This window comes from Vombatus ursinus, unplaced genomic scaffold (genome assembly GCF_900497805.2).
Source record: "Vombatus ursinus unplaced genomic scaffold, bare-nosed wombat genome assembly UNPS02009835.1, whole genome shotgun sequence".
NCBI lineage: Eukaryota > Metazoa > Chordata > Mammalia > Diprotodontia > Vombatidae > Vombatus > Vombatus ursinus.
Genome location: NW_020949613.1, coordinates 19,005,855 through 19,030,925, shown reverse-complemented (window position 1 = coordinate 19,030,925; position 25,071 = coordinate 19,005,855). Strand labels below are relative to the sequence as shown.

At 35.1% G+C, this 25,071-nt stretch overlaps 1 protein-coding gene across 3 annotated transcripts in view; it reads right to left on the bottom strand.

Annotated features, from left to right (window-relative positions):
• Window positions 1-25,071, bottom strand: part of SMAP1 (small ArfGAP 1) — a 213,232-nt gene that overhangs the window by 113,170 nt on the left and 74,991 nt on the right. For 2 of the 3 annotated variants that reach the window (XM_027852936.1, XM_027852937.1), the window contains exon 2: window positions 22,080-22,213. In XM_027852936.1, the coding sequence (XP_027708737.1) occupies window positions 22,080-22,213 (134 nt within the window). Of the gene's footprint in view, window positions 1-8,819; window positions 8,940-22,079; window positions 22,214-25,071 lie in introns of those variants that run through there. The other variant, XM_027852938.1, reaches the window with a different exon arrangement.

Genomic DNA, 25,071 nt, shown 5'->3' with positions numbered 1-25,071 from the left:
ATGTATACAACATTCTGCCCTAGTAGGCCCCTTGCTCTGCCAAAAGGATGAAGATATGTTTTACTACTTATTCTATACAGCAATAGATTCAATTCTTGACCTAGAAAGGAACTAAGAAATCATCCAGTATACCACTTTCTATTTTACAAATGAGGAAAGCAAGGTCCAATAACTTCCCTATAGCACTATATGATATGATCCTCATACTCACCTTGTGAGGAAGATGCTATTATTATCTCCATCCTACAAATGGGTAGAATGTATAGAGTCTCAGCTAAGACTACAAGAAATTTAGTGATTTGCCCAGGATCACTCAGCTCCTAAATCTCTGAGGCAGCATTTGAACTTAAGTCTTCCTGACTCCAGCTCCAGCATTCTATCTATTCTATGCCCTAGCAGCATCATAGCCAAAGAGCTGAAAGTAAAATCCAAGTCTCCTGACTTCTAGCCTTCTTTCTATAGCATAATGAAAATCTTCAAATATTGTAAATAATAGGTATTCTGAAATTTTACATGCAGTGTAGGAGCCCATAAAAGTATTTCCTGTTGTATAATCAGCAAAGCATTGCATTTATTATTATTATTATTTTTTACAACTTCTGTTGCTCAAATTCTGTAGGAGACCAAAAAAGTTGCATGCTCCTGGAAATTAAGGATGCAATTTCCCTGGTAAGCTGAGAAAAAGGTGATTGGTTGTAGAGAAATGAGGCTGATAAATAGCATGCATTTATTTTGGAACAAAAACTAAGCTTTTTCTCATTTATCTTTTAACTGCAAGCCTCTTGTCTCTAGCAGCAAGGGATTTGAGTTAAGAGTAATGGACTGGCTATAGGAAATACTAGTCTAGTTTCTGAGAGCAAACTAATCCACAGGGAATAATCTTCCCAATTTTTAAATGGAGAAAAACATAATTCTTAAAAATTTTGCTTATGTCTGTTCCTCCTCCAGAAGGAGCATGTCTGTGCCTCTGAGAACAAATCTGGCTCCTATCTTTTAACCAAAGACATACGCTAAAGATTAATTCAAACACTGGAATTTCAGAGACACTGAAAATTCACCTATTTCCATAAGTCACTATCACTTGATTAATTATACCAGAAGTCACTATCACTTAATCATTAACTGTGAATTTTTCATGCTTAAAGTACAGCATGAAAAAAGGGAACTTTGCTATATTTAAATCTAACAATTGCTCTATTTCTTCTGTACTACAGACAAGTATCTTCATCAACTTATGCAACAGTCACATATAAAGCACCTTTCATACGTAAAATATTGTAGTGAGCACTAGGGATGCAAAGAAACACACACACACACACACACACACACACACACACACACACACACACATACACACCTCCCCCATTCATGAAAATAATCTATGAGAAATCAAGTCCACTTTGGTTGAAACATAGGGTATATACAGTGGGGAGTTATTATGAGATAAAATGGAAAAAAATAAAACTATAGAGGGCTTTCAAAACAAGGCAATAAAAGAACCTGTGAAGGTTTCTGAGGGGAGGAGTACTACAATTAGAAGAGTACAATAGAAAAACTATATTTTCGGAAGAGTGAAAAGAATGGATTGGAGGGAAGAAAAATGAGAGACCAGTTTAGTATCTAAAGTAAAATACTTTAATACAGAAGAGTACCTAAACTGGGGTGGTTACTTTGAGAGTGGGAAGGAGGGTACAGATCAAAGAAGCATTTCATATGTAAAACTGCAAGCATCTGGCAACTAAATGAATGTATAGAGTGATTCAAAGAGGAATCAAAGATCACTCTAAAACTGCCAAAATGATATCCCTAAAGCACAGATCTAACCAGGTCTTTCTCTTGCTCAATAACCTCCAGCACTTCCTATTACTTGTAGAATAAAATATAAATTCCTCTGTTTGGCATTCAAAGTCTTTCCTAAGCTCGCTCCAACTCACCTTTGTAGCCTTATTATATATTACTCATTTTCATGTACTATTTGGTCAAGCTAAACTAGCAGCAGACATTCTTGCCATCTTCACAGAGGCCACTGCATCTCTCATCTCCATGACTTTGCAGAAGCTGTTCCTCATGCCTAGAATACATTCTCTCTTCACCTCTGCATCTTAGAATTCCTAGTTTCAAAGTTCAGCTCCAACACCATCTCCCCCATAGAGCTTTTTCTCATAACAATCTAGGCAAGACGTGATGAAGGCATGAACCAAGGTGTTACTGTGTAAGTAAACAGTAGGCGTCAGATTTGAAAGATGCAGAAGATGTAGAAAGAGCACTATTTGGCAAATGACTGGATATAATGGGTGAGGGAGAATGATGAGTCAAGGATAATCCAAGGTTATGAAATTATAGGGAAACTATAAGGAAACATGGAGCATTGAGAAGTTCAGAAGAGGGACAGATAGGATTGGGAAGAAAGATAATGAGTTCTGTTTGGACATGTGGAGTTTGAGATGTCTTTGAGACTTTCCAATATGCAAAATAAATACAACTGAATTTCAGGAGAGTAAATCCAGCCTGTAACAATGAAGTTCTACTATTCAGGTCAACCTCCCTTTGTGAATGTTTTACACAGTTCCATTATTCTAGCATTCCTTAAAATAATAAATAGCATATATCTAAAACCTTCAGCAAGCACAATATGTAATGGGGACAAGCTAGAAGCATTTCCAATAAGATCAGGGGTAAAACAAGGATGTCCATTATCACCACTGTTATTCAATATCGTACTGGAAATGTTAGCTTTAGCAATAAGAGAAGAAAAAGAAATTGAAGGTGTTAGAATAGGCAAAGAAGAAACAAAGCTATCACTCTTTGCAGATGACATGATGATATACTTAGAGAATCCTAGAGAATCAAGGAAAAAACTACTTGAAATAATAAACAACTTTAGCAAAGCTGCAGGCTATAAAATAAACCCACATAAATCATAGGCATTTCTATATATTACCAACAAAGCCCAACAGCAAGAGATAGAAAGAGAAATTTCCATTTAAACTTACTGTAGACTTTATAAAATATGTAGGAATCTACCTTCCGAAATAAAAAGTAGAACTTGCAAATAATGGTGAGATACAGGATGTAATTATCTCCTTGTGTAATTGTAGTAAAGGAGGAGATTTTAGGACACTGAGGAATTGGGAGATTAGGGAGCTTGAGAAAGCATCAATATAGATGGTAAAATCCCCTTTTATAAGGACATATTTTATATATGCTTGATTCTCCCACATAATCCTTGTAAGAAGAGTATGTAAAATGACCATAAATTCAAAGACCTTCATACACTAACTTAATGGAGCCTGTAACAATGAAGTTCTACTATTCAGGTCAACCTCACTTTGTGAATGTTTTACACAGTTCCATTACTAACCAAGATAACACAGTGGATAGAGCGCTGGGCATGGAGTCAGGAAGACCTGAGTTCAAATCCAGCATCAGTCACTAGCAGTGTGACCTTGGGCAAGTCACTTAGCCCTGTTTGCCTCACTCTCCTCATTCATAAAATGAGCTGGAAAAGGAAATGGCAAACCATTCCAGTATCTTTGCCAAGAAAGCCCCAAATGGGGTCAAGAAGAGTCTTCTGAAACAACTGAACAACACATATACTTTAAATCAGAATATGGTAATGACCAAAATAACAGCCAAATCCCATTTTACAAGTTCTCAGAGATTCAACAGGACTTAAAATCTTATACTGCCATCCTGTAGAATCTAAGCTTCTGGAGGGCAAGAACTATCTCCCTTTGGTATTTATATCCACAGCACCTAGAAGTGCCTGGCACATAGGAAATGCTCAAAACATTCCTGTTGGTTGACTACAATAAGGATGATCATTTCTCCAAATATTCAGCAGAATCTACTAGCTAGAAAAGTCACATGAAAACTAGTTACACTTGCTTATTCAGGAATAAAATGCTAAAACAGAAAAATGTCAATATTTCTTTTAAAAATATCATGTCAATTAATAAGTAGACTGGACATCACTATAGGACCCTAAAGGGTTTGACTGCTTAGCTGGTCATCAGATTAAGTACCAATTAACATTCATTAAGATGTAATTACTATTCTTTTGAGGTTTGTTTTGATTCCAGTCTAGTCTCCCCAAGAAAAGAAAAGCTCTTCCAGATATGCTTGTTGAAGCTAAAGATTTCTGTGGTTCCATAAAAGAAACCAAGACAGCAGCCAGCATACTTACAAATAGAACCATTTATTAAATGAACTAATATGAAACCACATAAAATATTCAGGCAGAATTTCTGCCAATTTTAGAAAACTAGAGATTATATAACAGGGAAGTTCAAAAAGCAGTATCCTGAGAAGGGGTATCTTACTGAAACAGGTGCAAATGATCCAAAGTTTTTATTTTAAAGGAACAGAGATATCTAAGTGAACAGTCACAAAAAGCCAAGAGAATCAAAAATGAGATTTTCCTTTAGTCTAAGAAACAGTCATGGAAAAATGCTACACTTTCATGGTATTTTACAGTGGAAGATTTTCTACCTATTAACAAGAATTTATTAAGCACCTACTATTCGCAGAGTCCTGAGAATACAAAACAAAAATGAAATAGTACCTGTCATCGAGGAGCTGACTTTCTATGGTGCTCAAAAAATGAAAATGAATTTCCTTGGAAAAAACATAGTCAAAGGAAATTGATTTTTAAAAGGAGAAAAAAATGAGTAAGTACACTGAGAGCAACTAAACATATTTTGTGATTAACTTAAGTGATTAACTTTACTAGTCCAGAAAAACATTTGGCTTTTCTTGCAAAGTTCTCCAATAGCCAACAAGCCATCTATTCCTTAGTCATGTCTCTCCTGGCTGGTAACCTCTCTCCCTTTCACCCTGCTATTTTCTAGAACGTCCCATACCTCCATCTTCTGACTGGCAGGTTCTAGGCTAGAAACCTCCAATTTCTTAGCCAGAGTGGTTCCCCATCCCTAAAGTCACCAGTATTGAAGAACCAGTTAAGACCTACCTCAGCAGAACCCTCCCCTTCCTAGAGAAGCTGAGTAGCTCTAATCAAATGGATGTCTACAAACTGGAAATGCCTGAGCTACACTAAAGTCTGGTCTCTAAATTCAAATAAATTTATGCTCATACACATCAGAAAAAATTTTGAGCACATATACGTGTTTATTAATTATGTACAAGTACTACTCTAATAAATCACATACATTATAAAACAGACAAAAATTTTACAGGATGAGATAAAGATGAAATAAATAATATTTTAATTTTTAATTTATTAATAGCACAAAAAAACTTTTTGCCTTCACTAAACATATTATTAGTAATAATCTTTTTTGCAAGTTATATGACTGAACATGTTTCATTAGTTTTGAAAAATCCCTGCCTATATCCTGAGAGAGAGGCTAAACTTGTAAATGACAGTGTTTAATAATTGTTCAGTTAATTTGATCAATGGAGATAGCCATGGTGAATATTTTTTAAATCTTTTTATCAAAAAATACATAATACAACAAACCAATAATAGGTCATAACAATGAACAACAGCTTTTCAGTAGTTGTTTATCTGTATATAGATATTCACAATACAAAATTAAAAAAACATAAAAAATTAGTTTTCTAATTTCAACTGAGCAAAAATTTTCTTCCTCAAACTCATTTTCTCTTCTTTTGCAACTATACTTACAGATGGAATCATACTTTAACTTCCCATTCATGTCTGTATTTTACTTATGCTTCTGTGTGGATGTAAAGAACAGCAAAGTGTGCTAGTCTGGCTTGACAGTAGAGTGGAGGAAAGGGAATTAAGTATAAGAAAACTTTGAAAAGGTAGGTTTGGACCAAGTTGTGAAGGCCTGGAAAAGAGAGGGAGTAGGAAAAAATGACATGATCATATCAGTACTTAGAAAAATCACTTTTTGGCAGTTATTTGAAGAGTGGACTGGAGAGAGAAGTGAAAGGAAGTAGGGAGACTTTATTAGGAGGCTGCTACAGTAGTCCATGAGAGAAGCAATAAAGGCCTCAACTACGATGGTGATTCTGTAAGTAGAGAAAACAAGATAGGAAAGAGATGTTGTAGGAGGTAGAAATGGAAATATTAGGCAATTTATTGGCTATGTTGCAGTGACAAAGATGACACTAAGATTTTGAACCTGGCTAACTAGAAGGATTGTGGTATCCTTGACAGAAATATGAAAAGTCTGAAAGAGGAATGACTTTTGAGAAAGACAATGCAATGAGGTTTACAATGCAGATCCCAAACCATCTGTGCCTTGACAGACTCAACTCCATTCCATCCAAAAAGAAATGGGGGTAGGGAGGGGAAGGAAAAATTCCTTTACTAAGGAAATTATATAAAACCAGAATTTCATATAACCTCCTATAGTACGATGCTAACACAGATCAAGATAGTATGTTTCAAAATATTTCTAGTTTAAAAATGTCTTCTAATTCCATTCTCAGAGCTAATAACTCCAAGCTCCTATAACCTGAAAAAATAGTTCTGGAAACCTTCATGTTTTACAGTGAGTCTGAAGAATCTTAACAGTTTCCTCACTTGAAAATATAACTTGTTGCTTTCTTATTGTAGTCCTAGTATCTTCAAAGTACTGAGTTGAAATGTATAAAAAATTTTTTTAATCAGCTGAATAAATGTATTTTTAAAGAAGGTCTTTAAAAAGGGTTAAAGAACAAACACGAGGGAAACTCAGAAAAGCAGAAAAAAGACAGCAAGAAAAAACAGGAAGACAAAAGGAATTAGCAGCATAAGAAGCAATATTAATTTCAAATAAACAAAAGAACAAGTCATTGCTTCACTGGGTTTGCTTCTGTGGGGATAACACAGTAACATAAAATGTTTTTCAGTGAAACAAAAATCTTAAGTATAAGCATAGTAATAACTGGCAAGAAAGAATGACAGAAATGAAATGGTCTTGAAACAAGATAATAAAAATGGGGGGGAATTAAACAGAAAAAGAAAAACAATAGGTAAGTGATCATGTCATGATAAAAGATGCCATTTGGAATATAGGAAATGTAGCAAGTGAGTTTAACTATTGCTCAAGTTTAATTTATTAAAAATAAATTCAAAAATCTATGCCTTCTAATAAGCACATGTCAAACTTACAGAAGTAAATTTAAATATCTACTCTATATATACCTTACAAATGAATACTGGGGACAAGTTCCTTTATGTGAAATTAGTAATGTTTAAGAAAAAGATCTTTATAGATTATGTAATTTATGAAATAATGAAGTACACCATGAAATACACCACTAACTAGAAAGTTTCCACTTGCCTGGGGCAAAAGTTTGGTTTTTGTTTCTAAACTCTGTTTTCTGTGTTATGTTCTCTTTCCCTCTACATATTGATACCTCTCCCCTTCTTTATAGGTTTCTTTATAAATTCAGCATAACATTCTGAGACTGTGGTCTTAGCAAATTCTTGAGAAGAATTCTTTCATGAAAAGGATTTGGGAAATTCTTTCTTCAGAGTCAAGACAGGAACTCCATGATATTGCTCCATGTCAGTCAACAAGCATTTATTAAGCACTACTACATACCACACAATGGGTTAAGCCCTTTTTTTATGAGAACAAGTAGTCTGTGAAAAAAGTGCCAAACTTGGAAGCAGAGAACCTGTATCTGCATCTTAGCTCTGACTCCTACTGTTTATGAATCCTTGGACAAGTTGATTAACAGTATTTGGGCCTATTTTCTCCTCTAAAAAATTTATATTAGATGACATTTAAGGTCCCTTCCAGCTCTAGACACATGATTCCCTAAGTACAAGAGCAGAAGTTGCAGTATTTCTGGCTAGGAGGAAGGACCTGGGTTTTAGCTGCTTTGAGGGTGAGGGAAAGGCTGCAAAAGTTTTTGTTGAGCCAGATTCCTCAGCATTTATCATATAATAATGGCCTTCAAGTACCACTTGCCAAAAGATGTAAGCATTTACTTCAATTGTTTAGTAAGATTTTAAATGCCTGCATTTTAGTTTGAGAAAAGAATGTAAGAGATATGTGTTCAAAATTGAACTTCTACCTTCAACATATATCCATAATAATAAATAAATGTATACAGCATTCTGAAGTTTGCAAAACACTTTACAGACATTTAATTGAGCCTCACAACCCTGTGAGGCAGTAACTGCAGGTATTACTATCATTATTTAACAAATTAGGAACCTGAAAGTCAGAAAAAGTGAGTGATTTATCCATTGTTATATATCTAGTAAGTATCAAAGGAAAGATATGAACCTAGGTCTTCCTGACTCCAGGTCCAACATTCTATCCTCTGAGTTATGCTGTCTTACAGCACATATATGCCCATGCAAATACAGTTACCTCTAGGTCATAAAATTTCTTATTGTCTCATTAATGAACTTTTAAATTATCCTTAGTCTTCATACCCTTTCAAATTCTCAATATGCAATTAATGGTATTTCAAAGAGATCAAACTCTAATGTTTATGAAACAACTCAGTACGTTTACCTCCTTCCTGCACTTTCCATTTTAACAAAACAAAGAATTTGTTGTCCAAATTACTGTTCAAAACAAAACTCGAGGCACAAAATTTTAAAGAAAATACATTTTATTAACATTTTACATAATATTCAAAGTAAACTAAAAACAAATATAGCATTCATTTACAAAGATTAGGCACAAGGGTTAGAGTGGGAGGAGGAACATAAAGGCACAGTGCCTACATCTACCATTATATACTTGTTAGGGTCTCTCTAGAACATGTAGACTGAAATTTTCAATTGCCTCAACTGCATAATAATTTTCTAAAATCTTTCATTAAAAACAGAAAATGAATTTTTATAGTCCCTAAACACATTCTCCAAGTCAGTAACTCACCTCTACTACCACTTGAACTTTTCCAGAATAGTTCTCTATCTTCCTCTCAAAAGCCATCAGGATTTCTTGCATAGGAGCAAGCTTTCAGGACTGGTTTCAAGATCTTTTGGATTCCAGCTGCTGGAAGAGAAGGGCCACCATTTTTGGTCTCAGGAACTCTTAGGAAATATTAGTTACAGAGTCCATTCCCTTAGGTTTCACAAAAAAAAATTTAAAAAAAATTCAGGGGGTGGGGGTGGGGATTTTTTTTTTCTCAATGGAGACAGTAAAGGAAAGTCAATAATATAAACCACACACCCAGCTCATGTTGCATAATTAAATAACGGTGCTGTGGAATTAACTACTAGTCTTTTTAGCTGCTCAGAGTCTTTAAACATAACTGAATGGCATATATCAACATATTTACTAATGGCTACTGGTTAGAAGTAAGTAACTTTCAGAGAACATATTCTTCCTGATTGGCAATTAACTAAACACAACCATAAGTTGTGATTTTCTAAGAGCTGAAAAGTTTCACATAACTAACTGAACTCAGCTAAGTAACATTGTTGTCATCTCTACTTACTGATCAAGTTTCCATATCAAATAGTATTTAAATGACATTCAGTGAGAAACAAACTACACAATAAATGGCAAAACATAAACACCAGAAACTTATAGGTCATTATTTGATTTCTAGAGAGTATCCTATTCGGTGAGTTCACCCCAGAAGCCATTTACAGGAATTTAGTTGAAATTCTGTAAGAACAGTCCAATGAGGTAGTTTATATAGCCCTGAGAACATTATAATGAGACAAGTATATTGAGAAAAAATTACTAACAGAATAAATAAATCAAGTATTTATTCTGGAGATTAGCTTTTTATTATACTATTTCAAAGAGAAACAAATATGAATTATACATTCTTTAATTTAATGGAAAAACTCTGGTTAACCAGAATTCAATAAATTTTAAAAATTTTCTAAGCAGCTACTTTGTGCAAGGCACTGTGCTACATGCTAGAGATATAAAGAAAAATGAAACCTTCTCTAGTCTCAATAAGTTAACATGTTCTGGGTAACAACCTTTTTTTTTTTCCTTTTCTGGCAATTGGGGTTAAGTGACTTGCCCAGGTTCACATAGCTAGTGTCAAGTGTTTGGTCTGAGGTCATATTTGAACTCAGGTCCTCCTGACTTCTGGGCTGGTGCTCTATCCACTGCGCCACCTAGCTGCCCCCTAACAACCTTTTTATTTAAATGTTCAGTGTTGAAAATATACATGGCATAATCATCATTTGGAATACACTTCTAACCCTACCTTTCTTGAGAGGATCATTACTGTGAACATTAAATTGGGGTAAGTGTGAATGGAACCAACAATATATACTGAAAGTTTTTTTGTTTTTGTTTAAAAAAAAATATTTTTTTGAAGACAAAGAAGGAAATGACAAGATAGCAACCCATTTCTAAATAGGGCAAAAAAGGAATTCCAATTATTGTTAAGGCATTTTTAATAAAGGTTTTACTGTAACATAATCATTGGGACTATAAAAATCCATATAGCTGTAGTACAACAGAGAAGTTGACAGGCCTAGAACAAAGCAGTATGTTTTTAAAAAGTCTTTTTTTCTCCTGGGGAGGCAATAAGGGTTAAGTGACTTGCCCAGGGTCACACAGCTAGTGTCTGAGGCCAGATTTGAACTCAAGTCCTCCTGACTCCAGAGCTAGTGCTTCTATTCCACTGTGCCACCTAGCTGCTCCTAGAAAGTCTTAACGGGAAAAAAAAAAGTACCCTGATTCTAAGTATTTTCAGAATATTTATTATCACACTAAGTTATTAATATGCTTTGTTGGGATGTTGTGGGTCCAAACTTATGGTTTTGTTGGTATAAGGAACTCCTAGAAAGAAAGTCTAGCAATGCAGATCAACAGTTGTTCCCTAACTTATACGCTTAATTGCTCAGTTCCCCGAGCAATTTTTTAAGTGACTTTGCCCACATTTATAAAGCAAGGATTGTCAGAGTTGACACTTAAGCCTAGGTCTTCCAGATTCTCAGATGAATTTCCTTTCTATTATATCAAAGACTTACATAGATTTTTCTTTTAATTACAAATCGTACCCCAGTCCTTCTAAAGAAGATATGGCTACCATGAAATTCCTTTCCCTTCTTTCCCTCTGGATCAGAGAAAAGGTATTCCTATTCCTAAAGATAGGGCAGCTAGGATGCCCAATGGATAGAACACTGGATCTGGGATCAGAAAAACCCAAGCTTAAATCCAACCTCAGGAACTTACTAGCTGTGTGATCCTGGGCAAGTCACTGTTTGCCACTTCATCTGTCAAATGAGCTGGAGAAGGAAATGGCACACCACTCCAGTATCTTTGCCAAGAAAACCCCAAAAGGAATCCTGAAGAGTCAGACACAACTAAAAATGACTAAACAACAACATACTCCTAAAGTGAATCCCTCTATCTATACCTTTGATCCCATTACTTCCTTTCTCTTCCTGATCTTTTTATATTAGTCATCTCCTCTCCTACTGGCATCTTCCATCTTTTCTGCTTCCATGGCATATCTTTACAATCCTTTAAAAAAGAAAAGCTTGCCCTTTCTTTGACCTTTTCATCAGAATCAACTAATTCTTCATCTCTCTGTCTTTCCTTTCACTGCTAAACTTCTTAGAAAAGTTATTTATGCATAATGCCAAAACCTCCTCACTGCTCAGTCTCCTTAACTCAAGTGAGCAAGTATTAGTCAGTCACTCTACTATAACAATCTACTGTAGCGCCTACTATTTGCTAAGCTGGGAATATAAAAATATATTAAGTATATTATATATAAATATAGATAATATTTTAAAGGGCAAAAAAAAGACCCTCCTTAATATGCAAACAACCATGTATAAATAGAACATATACAGGATAAATCAGGTATTGTCTCAAAGGGAAAGTACTAAATGAAGACTCAGAAAGGCTTCCTGCAGAAGCTGAGACTTGAAGGATGCCATGAAAGTCAGGGAATGGAGACTGAGAAGAGTTCTAGGCAAGAGCAACAGCCAGGAGAAATGCCCAGTTGGAAGTCGGAATGATGGGTATGTGTTCAACAAAAAGCAAGAAGGTATAAGAAGACTGGAAAGGCAGGACGGAGATAAATAATGAAGGGCTTTCAAAAATAGTTTTCTACTTGATCTTGGAGAAAACAGGGAACCACTAAAACTAACTAAATAGTGCAGTAACATAGTCAGACTTGGGCTAAGTGGAGGATGTTCTAAAATGAAGAGAGACCTGAAACTGGCAGACCAACCAAAGGGCTACTGCAATAGTCCAAGTGTGAGGCGATGAGCGTATGAATCAAGATGGTGACAGTGTAAGAGGAGAGAAGGGGGAACATATGAAAAATGCCATGAAGGTACAAACTAAAGGACTTGATAACTAACTGGATATGGCTGGGGAGACAACAAGAGAGAATTAGGAGCTGAAGATGATACCTGGTTTGCAATCTTGGGTGATTGTGAGGATGGTGGTGCCCCTGAAGGTAATAAGAAAGTTAGGAATAAAAGAAAGTTGACAGTGGAGGAGGGAGAGTAAAAGATGATGAGTTCAGTTTTAGACACATTGGGCTTAAGATGTCCACAAGATCTTCTCAATATGTCCAATAGACGGGTGGAGGTGTGAGACTGGAGGTCAGGAACAAGGTTAGCTCTGAATAAATCAATCTGAGAATCATCTCCACAGAGATAATTGAATGCATGGCAGCTGGTAAGATCACCAAGCAAAATCGTATAGAGACAGAAGAGACCCAGAACAGAGCCTTGGGAAACATTCACAGTCAGTGGATGTAAAATCCAACAAAGGAAACTAGAATAGGTTATTTAAAAAAAAAAAAAAAAGGTAGGAGAAAAACCAAAGGGCAGTGTCACAAAAACCTAAAGAAGAGAATAATAAGGAGATGAGGTTAACTGACAGTGGAAAGGAGGTTAACTGACAATGTCAAAGGCTCCAGAGAAGTCAAGAAGGATAAGGATTGAGAAAATGTCATTAGATTTGGCCATTAAGAAATCATTGATAACTTTAGAGACAGTAGTTTCAACCAGATGTTGTCTGAAGCCAGCAAAGGAAATGGAGTCACTTATTTTTACATAGCCTTCTCAAGCACTCTAGCCAAGAAAGAGAGGAGAGATATGGGACAATGGCTAGTGAGATTGATGGATCAAGTGAGAAGGTTTTTTTTTGAAGTGGACAAGGCATGAATGTGTTAGCAGGCAGTAGGGAAGCAGTTGTTAAACAGGAAAAGAGTAAGGATTAGTGAGAGAGTGGAGATGACAGAGGAGGTGATCTAATGAAGAAGAGTGAATGGAATGGGATTACCTGGACATATAGAGGGATTCACCTTGACAAAGAGAAGGGCCATCTTCAACTCTTGCAATACAAATTTGGCCCAGACACAACTCACTAAAACTTTTCTTCCAAAGGTCAATTACCTTCCAATCACCAAATTCAATTATCTTTTTTTAGACCACATCTTCCTTGGCCAACATAATGTTTGGACATGCTGACTATCCCTTTCTTACTGGATATTCTTTCCTCTCTGGACTTCAAAATCCCTGAACTCTCCTGGTTCTGGTCCTTTGTCTACAACTGGTCCTTCCCTTCTGATGGTTCTTCATCCTCATTCCAATATGTTAAAGGTAGATATTTCCCCAAAAGTCTGTCTCTTGTCCCTCTACAATTCTGTAATTCAGAAATCTCATTCACCCCCATGGTATCAACTACCACTTCCATGTAGATGGTTCCAAAATCTATATCTGCAGTTTGTCCCCCAAGACTCAGATCCCTATTATGCAGCTACCCTCAAAACAATTTTACTTAGATATTCTACCATCACTTGACACTTAACATGTCTAAAACTGAATTTATAATTCCCTACACTTTAAATCTGGTCTGCCTTTTGCCAGTTATTGTTCTACAGCTCCACAATTCACCTGGTCTCCCATGTACAAAACTTCAAGATCTCCTGTGGCTTTTCCTTTGTCCTGACCTCTCTTTTCCAAATCCATCAACATCAGATCCTATGGATTCTACCTCTTTGACATCTTTGACATCCACTCCCTCCTACCTTACACTTCCCTTGTACAGGCCTTCATTATCACCTACACAACTGCAATAATCTCCCAAAAGGTTTTCACATCTCCATTTTCTCCTTCTTCATATGTTCTACGACCACCACCACTACCATCAAAAAAATAAAAATAAAAACCAAAAACCTGCTGTTAAATTAATCTGGTCATTTCACTACTTGGGAGGCAAAAGAGAGCTAGTAAAAGTTTGAAGAATTGAGGAAAAATACACACCACTTTGCCTGGTATTAAAACCTACTTCAGACCTGAACCACCCTATCATTCCAATCTTGTGTCATACTAATCTCCTCAATACACATTATACTCCAGGAGATCTCGAGTACTCTACCCTCTCCTCCCCCAGCCCCAACTCAAAAGTACTATGCTCTTGCCCATTTCTGAGCCTTTGCTCACACTGCTCCCTAAGCCTGAAATGTTTTCCCTACCCGTTTTCATCTTTAAAGCCCAACTCAAATGCTACCTCCTCCACTAATCTCTTTTTTTCTACCGACTTCACATAGTACGTTCTCCCTTGGAGCTCACATAGCACTTTGACACCTCTCTAATAAACTTATATAATATAATATTATTATAGTTATCTATGTTTAAAGCTTATCTCCCTAACAATCTAAAAGCTCCATTAGGCAGGAATAACCTTTTCCAAATTAGCCTACTAGAGCAGTCTGCATACAATAGACACTTAATGTTTGTTTCTGATGGAGAGAACTAAAGCACTTCGAAATCATACAATCCATTTCAAGAAATCATAAAAGAGAATTGCCCAGATTTATTAGAACCAGGAGGCAGAATAAATATAGAAAGAATCCACAGGTCACCTCGTCTAATAAATCCCCAAATAAAAACTCCCAGGAATGTCATAGTCAAAATTCAGAACTCCCATGTCAAAGAGAAAATATTACAAGAATCCAGAATGAAGCAGTTCAAGTACCACAGAATTACAGTCAGGATCACACAAGACCTGGCAGCTTCAATTATAAATGAGAGGAAATCTTGGAATTCAATATTTAGAAAAGCAAAAGACATGGGCTTACAACCAAGAATAAGCTACCCTGCAAAACTAGGAAAAAATGGACATTTAACACAATAGAAGATTTTGAAGAATTTTTGATGGAAAGACCTGAGTAGGAAGTTTGGAATACAAACACATGAATTCAGGAAAATCTACAAAGGAAATAATGAGAGATGATTTCATGGAATCCTGGGTAATATGACCTGATGTAAAGTGAAATAAACAGAATCGGAAGAATTTAAGGCATGACAACAAGGCAAAGAAACAACTTTTGAAACTCTAACAATGAAGTCTCCACAAAAACCTGAAAATACTCTAGACGTGTTACCCTCCCTTCAAACAGAAGGGATGGACACAAGTTGGAAAAAGCATATATTTTTAGATGTGGCCATTTTGTGGACTTACAACTCTCTACCCTATTCCACTCCCCACACTACCCCACCTTTTTGTGTTCTTAATTGGGAGGAAGAAAGGGAGGTTAATGAAAGGTGGAGTTAGTAATGCAATAATAATGTGATAATAGTAGAAATGATGTCTTTAAAGGGCCAATGTAATATTTTGTATAAATTCACACAAGGGAAGTTCAACTACTAACAAGACAAGCAAAACCGCTTTGAAATGAAAATATGGAATTATGTACTTAAAGCAAGTGGTATTAAGTAGTTTCATATACAATTCTGTTATTTTTGCATGTTTTAAAATATGTATGGAAATTTCTCTATGGTGTTGAAACAGTAATAAGAACAATTATAATTTTAAAAAAAAGAAAGAAATCATACAGTCCAAATCCCTTAAAGATGAGAAAACTGAAACCCAAAGAGTCAAACTGACTTAAAATAACAAAAACCAATATTCTTAGTCCAGTACTCTTATTAATACATTATGCTATGTCTTAAAAACAAGCTGCTACCCATCAAAGAACAGAGCTATGTAGTCTTCTTTCCATAGCTTCTATTTCCTCAGTTAGCTCCTAATCAATGTTCCATTTTGAAATTAATAAATACATTTCTGGTGATGGTATTAACATTTCCCAATTTGGCAATTAATAAAAAGTTTCTGGTGATCATATTAATATATACTTTATTCCCCTTCTGAACTCTATAAGGATAGGAAATATATATATTTTTCTTTATTCCCCACAATCTAGTGCTGTAGTTTTCACATAGTAGATATTAAGAAATACTTGTTGACTGAAGTGAAAGGATAGTTTATAGGTCATAGCGAAAGGGTAGTTTATAGATCATAGCATATGCTTCATGAGAAACCAGACTCTAGAGTTGGGGTTTTTTTTAATTTTGATATAATATTGATATAAAGTTGCCACTAAGAGACATCTTGAAACTTTTTTTTATATGTGACTTGGAGAATTACAGGGAATCCCTGACATTAGAGAAGTATATAGCAAAATAAAACTCTAAAGAAGTAATTCTATCTAGCATTCCAGAAACTTAAAATAACATGAAAAACATCAAGAAAAAGAAAATACTGCAGATAATTAATTCTGAATTTAATAATGCTTTTTGAAAACTGATTGTACAAAAGTTTCTATATTATGTCTCTTTAAAAATATGCAATATTTTGCCTTCCTGGCACTACTCATGAGCTTCTAGACTTCAAAACCTTGACTCTATTTCTGTCTCAACCTAGAACTTCCCTCAGAATGTGGTGCCTCCTTGCCCTGGTACTACACCTGGAGCCTACTCATTGTGGGATATCTCTACATAATGACTACCACCATGCTCCCAATGGTAAGCTCTTACTAGCCTCCATTTTTGTGGAGGGTCCCAAGCTATCTTGCTATCACTCCACCTTCCCCCACTCCCAAGTCCTGCTCCTGACTTTTCAGATGTAAAAAAACATGCCCCTGAACACTTCAACCACTTTTCAGATCCCTTTTGTGTGCTCTTTTTTTCTTGAGAGTAAGGACTACTATTCTTTTTGCTTGTATTAACATTCCCAGCACTTAAGAGTGCCTAGCACATGGTAAGCACCTAATAAATGCTTGTTTCCAATATGCAAACTTTTCATTTGAGTATACTATATTGTGATAACACATAGGTTTTTGAGCACTGAATGTGGAAACAAAAGAAATAAGTTTGAATCCTAGCTCCACTACTTACTATCTACACAAGTCTTTAAACATTTCCAGGGCCTCAATAGCCTCATGTGCAAAATAAGAGGGTTGGATTAAATTATCTCTCATGTTCCATCCAACTCTAAAACCTCCGCTTTGCTATTTTTAAACATAAATTTAAATATTTGGGTAAATATTCAGTATAGAGTAAAGCTTTATAACCCATCTAAAAGTAAATTATGCCCATAAAGCTATGGGTGAAAAGGCGTGTTAAAAAGTAAATAAGCACTGGCCCTGAAGTCAGGAGGACCTGAGTTCAAATCCACCCTCAGACCAAACACTTGACACTTACTAGTGTGACCCTGGGCAAGTCACTTAACCCCAATTGCCTAAAAAGAAAAAAGGGAATAAGCTCTTTTGCTAAAAACACCCAAAATGAAGGGGGAAAAAAAACAAGTTTGTGAATGAATGTGTATGCAATCCTCGGAGACATTACACCCCTAAATACAAAAACATATGCATGCATGTATATTGACAATCTATTATCTGTCTAGCTTAATTATGCCTTTTGAAAATAAAATTTGAAAAAAAAATTTTCTTCATTGTGCCTCTTTAAAAATATGCAACATTTTGCCTTCCCTATATTTGGTAATATGAGAAATGATGAAGACAGCATGTAACATTGACAGAGAAGCAAAATTAGCAATGTTAACACAGTACTGAAGTCTGTCTTGAAGCCTAAGGACTCTTAGTTATAGATGCACCAAAATAACCATGTAATAAAGTGGTCTTGTGTATAAGCGATTTACTTAAGATGCCTCTTAAATAGAACAAAGCAAAATTATATTTTCAATGTTTTTTAAATTTTCTATTTTACCTCAATAACACTGCTATATTATTAGTACTCCCTCTGTAGGCTCCTAGATTTGTAGGTTCAGAATTCCTTTTACAAGTAACTTTTATCTTCTCTGAAATGTCTAGTTACCTTGTTTCTTTGTAGAAAGTTATATTAACTTATACTAAAGTTACACAGCTTACTAGCTGTACTAGTTTGATATCTATATTACACCAACAGAAGCATATGTTTGTATTTGACAAAATATTTTTTTAAAAAATGAAGATCATAACCCTAGCCCTGCCTGTTAGATGAAGTTCAAATTAATCCAATTAACTCAGTCCTGTCATAAACAGGACTTACCTAAATTTCTTTTTCACTATACTTCAACAAGAACCCTCTGATCATGGTGACCTTTGTACTGTCCTAAACACATGAGTCATGCTTACCCTTATCTCTGTGTCTTGTCCTTCTTCTTTCCTGACCATCCCTATTATAGAGCCACCTGTTCCATAAAATTTCAGGCCATGACTATCTTTACTTTCTCTCAGTCTCTAATGTCCCTGGTCAAAACTGCACAATCTACCATTTAATTATATGTTGTCTTATATTAACCTCTAGTTGGTTCATTTATGTAGAGCTTGTCTCCGCAACTAGACTATAAATTTAAGAACCAGAAATGCAGTTGTTTTCTACTTCTTTTGTGTCTCCTACCAGACTTAGCATAGATAATTATTACAAATTTATTTATTTATATATGCATGTGTATTTCTTGGTAATAAAAACAAAAGCATTTGTTTCAAATAAATGCATGCTGATTTGGTTAGAGTTTTGCAATATCATTTCAGTCTAGTAGCTAGAAAATAGGAAATTATTGAAATCACATGTTCACTTGACCATGCTAAAGTATGCTTTACAACACATCAACTGAAACACGACACATACACTACTAACTAAAATGGTTGAGACAATCAAGAAAGCTGGAGAGCCAATTAATTGTTAAAGATGTCTTAGAATAGAATGGATTAGGGACTAGGCCTGTGATTTCACCAATATATGGAATTCCTACATGTGGAAACTTCCTCTACCAATGCAGGCTAGCATCTTCTGTCCAATTTTCTTATCCAAAGCACTAAGAGGTTAAGAGACCTAGCCACGGACACAGCCAACATTTGCAGATGTGGGCCTTGGACTCACTTGGCTCTTAGACCAGCTCTCTAACTACTGTGCATGCTTCAGTTAATAGGCTTTGACTAGGTGACCTCTGAGGTTCCTCATAACTCTCAAAATTCTGTGACTGACTTTAATATTAATTTCTGAGTTCCAATTTCTTTCTGGTTCTTTGAAAGAGATGACAGTATTTCTGTCAACTAAGTCATCTAATTGCAAATGATAAAAATAATTCACATGCTTTTAAACAAAAAAATTCTCATTACTAGGACCAACTAACTCATTTTCACCTAAGGAGTCAGCGCTCAAAAATTTCTGGAGCTCTTCTTTTGGAACTGCCTCCTGAACCTGTTTCTAAATATCTTCTGTTAGGGTCACTTTCATCTTTTATGAGAGGATTTGAATTTTGGAAATAACTAATAAAAGTAATTCAGAGCTACTTCTAGTGAGGAAAGTGAGTGATGCAGCTGAGTAACCTCATTTGAGGTCATTTGACTATATAATGTCAATAACTTTACATGTAGCTTATGAGGAATGAAGGAGTGACCATAGGAGGGTGATTTTAAAAGATGATGTACCATGGCAGAATCATTGGAATAGGTGCATAATTCTACCAAAATAGCTACCTTAAAGGGGATGGTTTATTTGGATGTATAAGATCTGGTATGATTCTCTTTTTAAAAAGTGTCTTTATAGTCATATGCTATAGACTGAGAATATGCATCACAGAACACTTTACTAGACAAAGAACTCTAGAAAGTGTCTTTCCCTGTATCACAATAGAAATGTTCAATCTAATAAACAGCCAATGACAACCTGGAATTTGAGCAGCCTCAGAGCATTTGGGTTATGGATGACAGACTAACAGAATTGCTGGAAGGTTATAATTTATTTGGCATTGAGAGCGCCCCAAGGGAGAATAATAAAAGATCATGAGCGGAAGACCTTGCATAGACCAGTCTGTGGAGTAAAGAGTTCATGTTGGAGATAAGGTTGGAAAAGTATATTAAGAAAACAATGTGAATGGTTTTAAATTATAAGCTCAGGAGTTTGGACTTTACATAAAATGAGGAAGCAATGTAAGGTTTCTAAGCAGAAAAATCATATGATTAAAGGATCATCTGATGCTCTGGTGTCCTTCTCAAAACCCCACCCATCATATTCTTCCTGGCTTCCTTTTGTATGCTATCTTCTTCCACTCAACTGCAAGCTCTCTGAGGGCAGGGACTTTCTTTTTCTTATTTGTATCCTCAGAGCCTAGCAGCAGTGCCTATGGCATCTAGTAGGTGCTTGATAGATTTTTACTGAATTGAACTGAATTCTTGTCTGGTAAGGTCAACAAGCATTTATTAACTTGCTACTATGTGACAGGAACTATGCTAAGGACTTGAAGATACAAAGAAAGCAAAACAAACAAACAAACAAACAGACAAAAAACCCAAACCTCTGCTCTTAAGGAGCTCACAGTCTAACGGCAAATCTGGTATGGTCTCAAAGGAAGTAAACCAGAAACCAGTAGGCCATCTAGGAAGCTACTGCAGAAAGCTGGAGAATAAGATACTAAGGGTCAAGATAAGGGTCGTAGCAGTAAGATGGAAACATTACAAAAGAAAAATTGACAGGATTTGATGATTAAAGGATACAACAGGACTAAGATAATGAAGAGGTCTTAGTCAAATGACTACAGTTTTGACACAGAGTGATTTTGAAAATTAGGAAATACTCATAGACGTAGGGGAGGACAGTTTGGTGAGATGATGACGTGAGTATCTTGCAGTCATCTCAAGATCAACGTAATCAATGTAAAACAAAACTGAAGAAGCCCAGGAGGCAGGTAAAGACTCTGAAATGAATCTCAGCGTAGTGATTTAGATTTAGAAATAACATATACACAGATCAAAGTTGAAGTCATGAGAACACATGAAGTCTCCAAGGTGGAAACACAAGGTAAAAAATAGAAGGCTAAGGAATGAACTTTGAGGACCAGAGAAGGACAAACAGCAAAAGACATAAAGAAAAAACATATGGAGAAATAAATACAGAGAAAGGTCACAGGCCTTGAAAATGAGGAGATTACCAGTGAACTTTAAAAGCTATTTCAGTGAAATGAAAGAAACAAACTTCAGAGAGTTAAGAAGTTTACAAGAACACAAAGCAAATAAGAAGTTATTTTGTCTACCTTTCCCCCAAAATCTCCATGTACCTCAAGATAAATCCAAGATTAAAATGTGCATAATTTGACCATGTCATTTGTATTAATTATCCCAGGTTTAAAATGTCTTTCTGTAGTTATGCCGATGCTAATCAAGCAGAAATAACCAACTTATATAGATTCTTAATTTTTCCCCCAACTTTTAAAAACAAATAGCACCTTCAGGTAATGCAATGCACACAGCAGGTATGCTATAATATAAATCTTTATTGATCTGAAGTATTGCAACTGTTTACATTTTTAAAGACAAAACAAAATGTTTTCTTGCAAAGCAATAAAAGATGATAAAAGAGTATACCAAGGTTATTAAAATTGGAAATGTTCATCCTTGAATCAACAAGACATCAAGTCATCCTTCCATCGAGGCGGGCTCAAAAATTTTAAGTAGAGCCAGAATTCACCAAATTAAAACAGATAGATATTATCTTTGATTATGAACTTGAATGAGATGTAGCATTTTGTCTGGTTCAGAAAAAAAGGAGATAAGGAAAATTCAGATGCAAAAACAGCATTTCTTTACATATGAGTTTTACAAAATATTTCTTCTAAGAGAGATTTCTTACAAAAAGCCAAGGAGGTGAATTGATTATTTTTGTTATCACTTTTTTCTAACTTTAGTAAAATATAACAGAGAAAAATTATCAAAATCCTACTATCTCTATTTATGTATGTAGATCTTAGGCCAAGAAGAAGTACCTTCAAAAGGACATAGATACATCTTTCAGTTATACCTTTTAATGTTAGTTCTCAGGTGCTATGTATATCTCAGAAATATTTTACACAAATATTTTTATAATCAATATTTTATAAGTCACATTAAATTTCATCATAAGTAAACTTTACCTGTATTTGTTCTGGTGTCCACTGATCAAGGTTGACTGACTTGACCCTGGATATATGAACACCAAGATTTCTGTGAATTCCAGCACATCGAATGCAAATAAATACGCCAATATTCCAGGAAGCCCATCGTGGACCTAAATCAGAAAAAAGGAAAAAAAAAAAAGGATTTATTATTTCTATATTTTATAAAGTTTGATTTTCAATATAATTCCAGTATAAGTAAGTAGAAATTACAAACATATATTTTAAACATGTTAAGAAAAATGCTTTAGCTAATACTAAAAAGATTACAAACTCTTTTTCAGAGATCTAAATGATTTTCTGATTTTTTTCCTGTCAACATTAGCTAAAACTGTCTACCATTTTAAAACCAATTCATGGGTGAAACTTTTTGTCCATCTCATTTAAACCAGAAACCTCATGGCATTTCCCCTAACAAGAGATCTAAAATTCTGATTAAATACAGTTATATAGTGCTAAAAGAAATCCCAACAAATGGTGTAAACATTTAGAACATTTTGCTATCACAGGTCTTATATTAATTGAAGTTTAAACTACTTATTTTCTAAATTGAACAAAGCTTCTTCTTTCATATGGTTGGTCAACTAAAACACATTGATTTCCTAATATCTGATTAGTCTTATTCTAGAAAAGTATTTCCTCTCAACTTTTTGAGAAGTGAGTCTTAATATAAGTTCTTAAAGAAAACAATATTGATTTAAAATGTATTTAATGTATTAGATTTTTCCTAAAAGCTGAAACTTTTAAAAGATATTTGGTCAGTTTGCAGCTTTAAAAAAGGGGGAAAAAATAGGAAAAAATTATTATTTTATCTTCACTTCCTTAAGGTTAGTGCTTGCGGAGGCAATGTGCTCATGTGTAGCCCTCCTTCCAGATGGATAGTTTAATTAGTGTCATTTTATGAATACAAAAGACTCAAGATGAGAAAGAATATGGAATCTGAATGCAGATCAGAGAATACTATTTTCTCTTTTTTTGTTTGTTTTCTTCTTTCTCATGACTTTTCCCTTATGTTCTGATTCTTCTTTTACAACATGAATAATATGGAATCATGTTTAATATGATTGTACATGTATAGCCTATATCAGATTGCTTGCCATCTTGGAGAGGGGGAGAGGAGGAAGGAGTAAGAAGAAAATTTGGAGCTCAAAATCTTACAAAAGTGAATGCTGAAAACTGTCTTTACATGTAATTAGGAAAAAAAATACTATTAAGCAGGGGAAAATTTTTAAAAGACTATTAATAGGGGCAGCTAGGTGGCGCAGTGGATAGAGCACCAGCTCTGAAGTCAGGAGGACCTGAGTTCAAATCCAGCCTCCAACCAAACATTTGACACTCACTAGCTGTGTGATCCTGGGCAAGTCACTGAACCCCAATTGTCTTAAAAAAAAAAAAAGGCTACCAATAAGGAACAAGAAGACTTTGGCAAACGACATTAATAAATGGACTCCATCTTTAAAAAAAAAAAAGTCATCTTAAACTATCTAACATAACAGTTCACTATCCACTACCCTAGCTAAAATTTGAAAAGTCAGTAAACAGGTATTTCAAGACTGGGTAAGTGAAATAAAACTGTTTACAAATACTACAGTTCTGTCCTAATAAAAAAAACTGACATTTAAAATTTTTATTTGAAACACAATACCTCTAACTGTCAATACAGCTTTTTGAGAGCAGATTTGCCTCAAATAAAATAGCTCCTTAACTACAGAGGACAAAAGTTTCATTTATCCAGAAAAAATACAAGTTGCAAAGTGGAAAATGGCCCAGAGTCAGAGTTGTGAGACTGAACTCTATTATCAGTTATGTCACCACCTAGCTGTGTGATATTGAACAAGTCACTTAACCTTGTCAGGTTTAAAATTCCTCATTGATAAATTGAGGTGCTGGACTAGAGCTCAAAGAAGCATTTCTACTCTGTGAGCCAAGATTCTAAGAAATAATTTCTATACTTGAATGAAAGATGTAGTTTTGTCTATCAAGAGACAAATGGATATTATTTAGATACCTACTAGTGGCTTCTACTTCCTAAAGCTCTACCTAAACTGTAGTACCTAACTATGGATATACTCCCAAATTTCTGTTCTGTTCTCTCTCTGTCTCTCTCTCAACAGTTCTCATGGGTTCAATTACCATCTCTATGGTAATGACTGCCAGATCTCCAAATTGAGATGTGGCCTCTCTCCTGGGCCAGGTCTCACATTACCAACTGCCTATTGCACACTTCAAATAGGATGTTCCATTGCAACTCAAACTCATCACTTCCAAAGAGAATATGTTATCTTACATCCAAAAATGCATATCTCTTCTAAACTTCCCTATTTCTGGTAACAGCATTACCATTCTTCTAGTCATTCAAGTTTGTAACCTCAGAGTATCCTTCAACTACACACTCTCCTTCACTACACATATTTAATCAGTTAATATGTCTTCTCTAGTCTATCTCATGAACTTCTCTTATATCCATTCCCCCTCTCTTTACTAACAACAGAGAAATGGTTAAATTATATTAGCAATAAAGTAGTGAATCAGGCAGCCTCAAGAGGTTACAAACATACTGTTCGTTCTTGATTACCCATTCTGAATTATCCCTGGCAAATTTCAAAGCCCAATCTCGATTTTGATGGTCATATACCATATTTCTGGACCAACTCCCCCTAAGATCAGTAGGTACGTGCTTTAAAGTGGGAAAATCAATTTAAACAGTCTAAGTAAAACATAATTAGGAAGTAAAATAGCTATAAGAAAAAAATAAACAGTTCATAATACACGTCAACATTAGAGTTTAGATACTCTGTATCCTATTTTGAACTGATGATCAAGAGTTAACTAAATGGAGGATATGCCCATGTCTGGGGCCACATAAAGCTTATTTGGATTTTATCTTTATAGGTAAACGGGAGATCAGAGAGAGCAAGCAAAGTTTAGCATCTCATGAAAATTAATACGGTACTAGTATGGATGATGGATT